We start from the raw sequence: 10497 nt of genomic DNA, 5'->3' as shown, positions 1-10497 counted from the left end.
GTCTTTATCTGAAAGGTGTAATAATTAGAGGGCCATTACTGTCCCTGAGAAGTTTTAGTCTCCTTTTACATTTTTTTCTTTGATGTAGCTCTATTTCTTAGCTAGTATGATAAATATGGTTGAAACTAAAAAGTAATGCTATTAATAATGAATAATGTGTTGGCAGCAATAGTTCTGGTAATAGCAAAAGTGTCAGAGAACTCATTTTTCTTTTAATTTGGTGGAATGGTAGATGAAGAAAAAGTTGTAATGAATAGTATGATAGAATGGTTAATATTATAATAGAATGAAACTTTATTTGTTTTAGTAAAATATTCACACTAATAAGTAGCCAGTTGATTACAAAACACAGTTGTCAGACGTCAAATTATTTCTCTTCTGCCTTTCACTGTAAACAAATCAAGACTTTTAGATACAGTACAGAATAATGGAAAATGACACTAAAATATTAATGGCTACATAGATTTAAAAGATTGAAAATGACAAAAATACAAAGATCATGAGAAAAGACTAATTGTCTACATGGCACTCAGCAAATTTGGAATTTTATCAATAGCTTTGTATACACAAATTTTACTAAAATTGTGCATAGTATAATTATCAGAAGATTACATATATTACTGAGCTCAAAGCACTGTGGTTCTTAGTAGGATTCGGTCATCTTATTAGTTATTGGAAATCCAAATTTAATTCTGTTTGCAACATTTACTAGAAAACACATAAGGTAAGTGTGCCCCCATGTGGCTATAGTATTTTTAAGAATTTTAAGGAAGGTCTAAAGGGAAAGAGGGCCTTGTTTGGTTTTATTACTTACCAATTATTTATACCATCCCAAACATGGGGTGGTCACCTTGTTTTTAAAGTTAGTCTATGTCAGAATATTCACAATTTCTCCTAGAGTTCTCCTAAATAATTTATTTTTAGTGTCCACACATGTTAACCAACACATCCACCTGTGATTCTAAAGTGGTATACACCGAAAACACATATGCCAACTTAGAAGACTTATTTCTCCTCATATATATTATATTATATTTGATAGCGCTAAGCCTGAGTGATTACTTGATTGAGATGTGGGGCATGAGTGCTCCACTGAGGACTGCTGTTCAGTTTGGACAGCCTTATGCTGTGTACCTGGCCATACCTGGTTCCCTGTCTTTAACACAGTTGATAGGTAAAGATTTATTATCAAAATTCTCAACTTTAAAATAATTCAAATTAACATTTTTCTAATGAGAAAAGTGGAGAGATAATATTGTATGTATTTCCTTGTCATAAATCCCCTTCAAGAGTGAACATTTTCTTTGACTAAATTGGAGAAATAAGCCAATAAAATGGCACATTTATCATTGAATAGTCTGTACTGTATGGATACTGTTACATCTCTGCAAATCAAATGCCTCAAAATTTGGTAATACAAAAACAAAAAAGGAATAATGCTGCATTTTTCATTGTTCTGGAATTTAAAATAGGCCCTAACACGGAAGTTTATTTCCAAGCAAATTCAGTGTCACTGATAGATTTTGGTAACTGTAACAATTCATATCAGTACCAGATGTAAGTGATAATACATTAAATTTCTTAAGTGAAAACATTGTGTTTCATAACTAGTTTTATTTCTAGAAAGTTAATGTCTATTCAAATTAAACAAATAACATCACATTTTATATATTGAAAAGCATACCTGAACAACAGTGGGAGAAAAAATAGATTAGAAAAGCCCACAGTCTTTTAGATTCTCTTTGATAATTATATCTGTAACTGCATCAAACACAAACTTGACATTTTGGGTATCTGTAGCACAGGTCATGTGGGAGTAAATTTCCTTGTCTTCCTTTTTTAAATTCAGATCTAGAAACCGATTCTTGATGTAGTTCCCTGCATCTTCAAATGTATTTGGCCCTTGAAAAAAATTGAATTTTAAAGATCACAAAAGTACAAATAATACCAGTATGTTCTAGGACTTTAATCTATATAGCTATTTGATATACTCTGTATTACAAAAAAATAATAATAAGAAGAAGAATGATAACAGTGAATTATTAAGGGTTTGTGGAATATATACATTGTGATAAGAACAGTTTATTCTACTGGGGTATTAAGTGAGAATGGGCTGTATCATTAGATCTGAGAGTAGAGTTGGGAAACAGATGAAGAATCTTGTTGGAAACAAAAGATTTTTAAGAATGATTTCTAGGACATCAAGTAGACTAGATGGCTTGGAGAAGATTCTGGCCTAGTCAGTCAAAGTCATTAAGATGGGCTATATTAGACTATGAATAACTATCTTTGATGATTTGGTATAGGTAAATGAAGAGCTAATGCAAATTGTGCTTAAGAAGGTTTAGCCTGTTAGTAGTCTACACAATTTATCAATCAGAAAAAGGCAGAAATAAAATAGGAAGGCTAGCAAATACAGGTCAGCTAAAAGTTACCTATTGATTGACTTTAGAATAAAATCTGCTCAGTAGGGACTTGGTGTGGGATGCATCAGTAGCATTAATATTTTCCAAAGAGATAAAATTTTGTTCCCCAACTACTTACTATAACTAGGAACAAAATTCCATGAGGGACAATTTAGAGCAATGTAACCACTAAAATCCAAAACATAGACAATACTTAGTGTTGACAAAGAATGTAATCAGAAAAACTCTTACTGATTTCAGTGGGAATACAAAATGGGACAGTCTCTTGGGAAGGCAGTTTCTTATAAAGGTAAACAGACCTATTAAGCCATCCAGCAATTGCACTTCCGGGTATTTACACACAAAATGTATGCACAAACAAAAAATCCTGCATGTGGATGTTTATAGTAATTATTCATAACTATAAAAATATTGGAAGTAATCAAGATGTCCTTAACTATATGAAAGGATAAAAATACTGGCTTGTTTATGGAGTAGAATATTATTAATAAAAAATGAACAACTCATTAAAAGAAATGGGGAAATTAAAATGCATATAGCTAAGTGAAAAATGCTGTTCAGAAAATGCTGCATACTGTATGATTACAGGTATGACATTCTGAAAAGAAATCTATAGAAGATTAAAAAGATCAGTGGCTGTCATTGACAGTGGTTGCAGGAGTGATTGGAGGCATTAATAGATCTTTGGAGCAGTGAAATTAATCTACATAATACTGTCATAGTGGATATGTGACAGACATTTAGCAAAACCCATAGACAAAACATCAACTCTAATGAAAACTATGGGCTTCAGTTAACAATGTTAACTGTTCAGTTAACAATTAATGTCTGCTCATCAACACTAATGAATGCACTAAGCCAGTGTAACATGTTAAAAACAGAAAAAAGTGGGAGTTAAATGAAGAGAGACTACATGGAAACAATTGTATTTTCTTTTTATTTTTTATGTACAGTAAATATGGCTTTAAAAATAAGCTATTTCAAAAAAAAATAAAATATATAAAACAAATCACTAATTATACATAATATCTATTGTGATAGGATACCTTGCTCTGACTAACATCTAGGCAACCTGGAAACCTAATTGGTGATATTAGATTTGTATTTGTTAACTCATAAATATTGCCATCCTAAATCAATCTCATTAACAACAGAGCATAAAACTATTGACAAAAAAAGAAAAAAAATGAGGGGAAATAACCCTTCTCTCAAAACTGACATTTATAGTATTGACATTTTGTATTCCTGTTATGTAAAAAATAATACAGTTTGCAATACAGTGTGATACATTATATAGAGTAGCAGCCCTGGTCTATCTAATCTTCTCCAATTTATTCATTAGAACTATAATTTACTGCAGGCAGGGCCGAAGTTTTTTTACTTGTTAGATTTTTTCCAATTAGAATTACACACTGGAGTAAAAATTTATCATCAGCCTCAAGCTCATAAATACTATATGTTAAGATGCAGACTGGGAAAAAATACATAAGAATTTATGATCATGGAACTAGTGTAAATGAATCTTACCAGTGTACTCTGGAAAGCAGACGCTAAGATGCACTTTGGTTATTTTTTCTTGAAAGAGATCTTTTTTATTTAGAAACAAAACAATGGAGGTTGTTGCGAAATACTTGTGATTACAGATGCTGTTGAACAGGTGAAGGCTTTCCTGCATTCTGTTCTGTTAAGTATAAAGGTGAGAATGTAGGGTTATTATTTGTAAAATAGTGTTCATCATTTTATACAGGACCTAAAAATAACAACTATCTTTGGAAGAACTTTATTGAGTTGAGAAATGTGGTTGTAGCACTTGATTTTTTTTTAACCCTGCTTTTTGCCTCGTAGACTTACCACTTCTTCATCTTCCACCAACACCATATCATAGGCACTGAGTGCAGCACAAAATATAATGCATGTAACTCCTTCAAAGCAGTGAATCCATTTCTTTCTCTCTGATCTCTGTCCACCTACATCAAACATTCTGCGAGGGAAAAAGAAGAATAATGCTTCTTATGAATACCTTCCAAAATTTGCATAGGATTAACATTTATTTATGAGTGGATGCTCTCAAACTTGTAAAGTTTAAAGTGTTGTTTTAGATTTTCATTGATTACAAGTTAAGGTTTAGCTGTTTGGCTTACAATTCAAGGATGCAGGAATAAAGTTAATCTTTTTTATTTTCCTTATTTAGACTACAGTAAAATAATTTCACATACTGACTTTATTGAGTAATTTAAAGCAGTTTAGTGTGTACCCAAAAAATTGGTTTTCTTAGAAAATTTTGAATCTATACAAGTTTTCTTAAACTAATAGAACCTATAAGAAAATTGTAAGCTACTATCTTATTTTATGATTCTTGCCTGTTTTCATTCATTCACTGTTTTATATATATATATATATATATATATATATATATATATATATATGTAAAAGATTTATTTATTCGTACAGAACTAGGGTACAGGCCAGAGATGCGGAGGGTGAGAGGATTCACCAGAGACAGAGCAGGGAGCAGAACAGGCAGATCGACGAAGTACACTGCTGAGGGGAGCAGCGGGTGGGTCAGGAGAGGTCTGCCACACCATGTGGTCACCTCCGTGGCAGGCGGGAATCGAACTCATGTGGAAGTGGCTTAAGCTTCTTTGTGCTGTGCTTTAACCCGCTATGCCACCAGGGAGGGCCCCACTGTTATATTCTATAAACTGAACACTATGCTTGACCTATACATACTATGACTAAGATACTGTCATTAACTTTAAAAAATGTGCTGTCTTGTAGAGAAAACAAATGTTATTACATTATGTAATAATATTCTAATATACAGTGGAAATGTGGTCCTAGACGAAGATATGTCAGATTGCAAGCTCATAAAGTGTAATGAGAGGAGGTGTTTGAAAATGTATCCCTCCTCAGTCTTTTTATTTTTGGTAAAAGGCACCATGATGTATATAGAAACTCAAAGAAATTGAGTTCTTCTTGATACTTCTCTTTCCTTTATCTTTTATACAGTACACAGGAAAAACTGATTCATTCAATTTTTTCAACTTCATTAGTGTAATCCACCAACATTTCTCACCAGGACTGTGGCAAAATTGTCACTGGTATCTTATAGCACTCAGGATTTTATTTTGATGTAAACCTAATTATATCTCTCTCCTGCTTACATCTTTCAAAGCCTTCTTTTCCTTTCTGAATAAAGAATACATGGCACCATTAAGTCTATAAGCTGTTTGTTTGGTTCTTGCCTCTTATCCAAGCTTAGTTCAGGTCACATTTTTCTTTTTGATACAGTTAAATTACAAGGCTATTCTTTTAGTTCCTTTGATATAAATCTAACTTTTTTCTTGCTCCAAGACTATTGCACAGACTGCCTCCATTCCATGTGTTACTATTTCTTCCTTCCTTTACCCTTTTCTCTTGGAACTTTTAGATCTCAGATACCTCCTGCACAAAGCTTCTGTGTCTTTCTGTGTCCATGTAAATTGTATCTGTCTCCACACCAACTTATTTTTCAAACTCATCGTGTTCTTTATTTCCTCTATAGTAATAGTCATAATATATAATTAGCTGGTTTAGTTTTTGCATGATAAAATCTACAGTCTGCCTAATGGAATTGTGGCCTTAAAAGTCAGGACACTGGTCAGTATTAATGACTACTCTATTACCAGTTCCAGGCACGGTAATAGACATGCAATAAATATTTTCTAAGTAAATAAATATTTTCCATTTTAATTGGATGGAGGGGGGGTTTTATATAAAGTGCATGTACAAATCATCAAGGTGTGAGAAAATATGTGTGACATATTTGTTATAAGCAAGTAATTTATATTTTTTGAGAACATGAAGACTAATAAATGAGACTGTTCTGATATAGCTTGACATATAAGAGGTGCTTGATAACTATTTAATCAACAAATATTTATTGAGCATTTATTACATGCCAGTCACCAGCCATTCAATATCAGGAACATTTTAACCTGATGGGGAGGGAGATTGTAGAAAGGAAAAAGAGGGAAAGGGAAGAGGAAGAATAGATTTAGAATATTAATATGCTAAATAGGTAGGGAGAATAGGATGTGTAATTTGAATATGATTGTTTTAAAACAAATTTAGGTAATAGTTAAACCTGAGCCAAGTGAAATATCTTGGGAAGAACCTCCCAGGGAGAGGCAATAAAACAAACAAAAAAACAAGAGCAAAGGAATTAGCTTGTACTATTAGGCCATAAATAGATTTACCAGATCTTTAATATCCCATAAGATACAATCAAAGATTTTAAAATATGGAACAAATATTTTTTGTTTGCTGCTAGGTCATTTTGATCTCAGTCTAGAATATAAGTCTAATGAGGAGATTAGCATTGAAGGAAACCTTTGGAGTTTTCATCATAGCTTATGTTGAAGATATTAAGTACCAGTATTCATTCAAGCTATCAAGAGATAGCAACTATATGTGGGATAATTTAATGTTGACATTGGGTTTAAACCTAGTTTTAGGTGGGTTTTTCAAACTGAAAAAGTATCTCTACCCTCTGGATTTTAATATGTAAGAACCTTCATAGTTTTTGTTTCCTCTTTTGCTTAAATTCTCTTCTGGGTTTTATGGAATCAGTGTAAAGTTTACTGAAAGAAGGAAATGATTGTGTTGAGTGAACCCAATCTTTAATTTCCACAGAACTGGCACTCTTGAACCAAATCTGGAACTCCTTAGTTAAGTTTTTCCACTAAAACAGAACTTCAATTATCCTTTTAACATTATTTCTAATCCTCTTTTTCTCTACTTTTATGTCCACTGTTCCATTTCTCTCCATTCTGATATTTTCTCCCTTTAGCCAGGTTTATATTTTCAGTTATATTTTATTCAAACTTTTAAATCAGACACTATTCTTTTCTCCTTAAGGTAATGTAACTGCTCAGATTTCCTGTATGGTGGTCAAATATTTTACCTTAAGGAAGAAAGTATTATTTCTTTCATTTCATAGTTTTTTCTTTCTTTCTTTTTTTTTTTTTAGTAATTAGGTTCCTGATCATATATTTGATACTCCCAATATATGGGCTTTGTGGAAGATATATGTACCTTAGAAGAAGGGACATGGAAGCTTCCTACAGGTTTCTTTTTTATGATGCATTTATTTTGAATTAATTTCCCAAGAACTGAAACATCTGAAAAATCTATGAGATTAAATCAGCAGAACTAAGTTCACAAATCTTATTGACTGAGTCCTCTTCTCTGATGATTCATCTTCTTTGCAAGCTACTATTGTTATACTAGCTATGTGTAAGAGATAGCTATTTTATCTCAGGTAAATATGTACTATTAGTAAAGGACATAATTTTTGTAATATGACTCTGAGCCCTGTGTCCTTTCAACCTATCATGTAGGTTCTGATAAACATGTTTTGATCGGCTTAACTTTCTCATAAGAGGGTACAAAGATTACTTACCCTGGGGTATTATTCATATTGATAAAATGGCTTCTGAAAGTCTATCTTACTTTGCATGCTAATAATCCTCTCAATTTGTGATTCACTGGATAAATTTTATATATATATATTTCTGTGCAGATTAACATTAGATAGATCTTGGCAGCCCTGACCGTTTCTCTAATGCCATCTGCTACTGCTATTAAACTGAAATACTTACTGGCAGACTAGAGCAATGGCTGGGGTTTTACTTTTGTATGGGGGCTCCTGAATATTGTGTTATTAAGAAAATTTACATTTTGTTTTGCTGCTATTGTAATGATTTATTTTTGACACATTTTTTTCATCTTTAGTTGTTTCTCTTCCTTTAATTCAGGGCTTGTTTTAGAAGTACCAAGCATTAGAACCTATTGCAAAAATGTGGAAATTCATGAAGTAGAATATTTATTTTGAAAATTTCACTGAAGCAATCTTTTATGTATACTTAATCATTAATTTGGGTATAGTATTTTTGCTCTATTTCTGCTTAATAATACACATTTTATTAAATTTTATAGATGAATTAGGATTCTTTAGTTACAAAAAGATTTTAATTGCCTCAAATGGATAATGTAGATAAAAATTAATAGACAAAGCTTTTAAATGATAGCTGAAGCTCTTTTTTCTTTCTGCTGACCTTGGCATTAATGTAGGGCTAATCAACAGAGTTCTATGACTTTATATTAAATATTAAACAGTTAACTAAATATTGTTCAGTTTTGTAGTCTATTTTAAACAATTGGGAAAGCTGTTGTTTTTGTGGGTTCATTAAAAAATTTAGCTAAAATTTTGATCACATAAGATTATTCACATTTCACATCAGAACAATTATGATATAACCTGCCTTTGATAGTATTTTTGAAGTCATTACATAAGCTAGGATAGGTAAAAATGGGTAATCTTGTTGCAGATATTTTGTTAGAGGTCTTGGATCATTCTATAAGCAATTGACTATTTTAGGGAAAAAAATCACAATTTCTGACATCTGTATTTGACTATAGTAAAATAAGATTTAATTTGAGAAGGAATTTATTATTTAAACTGTTCTGTTGAGTGGGATTTATTCAAAATATTGAACTCTATAGTTGGTATAATTTTCTAAGACAGCTACATATGAGAGTCAACAAATGAATCTGTGCCACCGCTACACAACCATAGCAAAATGGCCTAACCGCTTCTTTCCTTTGTACCAGCTATGGAAAAATATCAGGGTGGATACTTGCAAGTCATTCTATATTTTTTAGATGCTTAAAAATAGATTTATACAAAATTAGAAAGCACACAAGTATTATGTGCTTTGAACTGTGTATATCTATAGCTTAAAACACTCATTAAATCATTCTCTAATAGGCATTAAAATAACTATCACTAGAATAATTAAATATCAAGTTCTATAACTTGTGTCAGTAGCATTAATGATGAATATATCTCAAACAATTTTGTACCAAAAAAAAAAAAATGTTATTTTTGCTTAACAGCTAATCAAGAAAAATTGAGGTAGATCTGTTGGGTGGCCAGTCAAACTGAATCCACAGCTTATTGAATCTTCTCCACTAAAATGAGCATAATGTATATGATTCAACTTCAAATTCAAAAAAATTACATTTTATATCATATATCTACTCAAACATAGTAGAAAATAAGTTATATTTTTTGTTCCATGTTTGTTTATTTTGTTTTGTTACAGTATAGTCTCTGACTTCTTTTCCTTGGCTCCCATATGTTTCAATTTTGTTTTTTGCTAGGGAATAATTAGTGATAAACTGACTTCTCTATAATTGTGTGATAAATGCTTGTAAGTCTATTTCTGTGTTCTTTGTTCTGAGGAATGCTTTTATAGCAGGAACATAACTCACATTTGCATTACATTTTCTATCTCTAACATCTGTAAAGATAGTACATTTTATCAGTTTGATTTTAAGACTTCTTAATTTGATAAGAACTCTTAAGATAATTTCCATAAAATTGGGTGATGCATGAAGATTATACAGTACATTGGCAGAGAGAATTTTTCATTTTGTTGTTCCTGTTTAAAATTCTAGACTTCTATAATTCAATATGTAAATTAAGTATTTAGTTTTAAATAGTTATAGAATGATTTATGCTATGTGAATGCAAATTAATGCTACTGAAATATTTTAAATACCTGGGCACTTAATGAAATAACACTGGAAGTGACATTATTTTTATGTTTCCTGCTTTAAAATACTATAAAATTTTATACTAAACAACCTGTGCAATTTTAGATAACCCTATTTATTAATTTAAAAAAGTGATTAAGCTATAAGAATTCATTAGGTGATTAATATGTATGAATTGCAGCGATTAAGCTTAAAATATTAAATTGTTCCTTAAAAAAAAAAAAAGTAAAATTTAAGTCCTCGAGTACAGAGATGTGGATTAGGAAGATGTGTGCGCGTGCGCTCGCTCGCGCACGCGTTCTCTCTCTCTCTCTCTCTATTATATATATATATATACATATAATTTCATATCATATCTTCTCAAACATAGTAGATGTGTGTGTATACATACATATACATACAGAGATACATATAATAGAATACTACTTGGTCATCAAAAAGATAAGCTATTCCATCGCAGCAACAGGAA

General features: G+C 31.3%; 1 protein-coding gene across 1 annotated transcript in view; it reads right to left on the bottom strand.

Moving 5' to 3' along the window:
* Nucleotides 1–340: 340 nt before the first annotated feature.
* Nucleotides 341–10497, bottom strand: part of GNAT3 (guanine nucleotide binding protein, alpha transducing 3) — a 38050-nt gene continuing 27893 nt past the window's right edge. The window contains exons 6-8 of the mRNA XM_004676894.2: nucleotides 4278–4407; nucleotides 3954–4107; nucleotides 341–1902 (exon numbers count right to left, since the gene is read on the bottom strand). Coding sequence (XP_004676951.1) covers nucleotides 1712–1902; nucleotides 3954–4107; nucleotides 4278–4407 — 475 coding nt within the window. The 3' untranslated portion in view covers nucleotides 341–1711. The remainder of the gene's footprint in view (nucleotides 1903–3953; nucleotides 4108–4277; nucleotides 4408–10497) is intronic.

Source organism: Condylura cristata, unplaced genomic scaffold, assembly GCF_000260355.1.
Source record: "Condylura cristata isolate star-nosed mole 26May11 unplaced genomic scaffold, ConCri1.0 scaffold00005, whole genome shotgun sequence".
Lineage (NCBI taxonomy): Eukaryota > Metazoa > Chordata > Mammalia > Eulipotyphla > Talpidae > Condylura > Condylura cristata.
The sequence above is the reverse complement of the archived record's forward strand: the minus strand, read 5'-3'. Positions and strand labels throughout refer to the sequence as shown.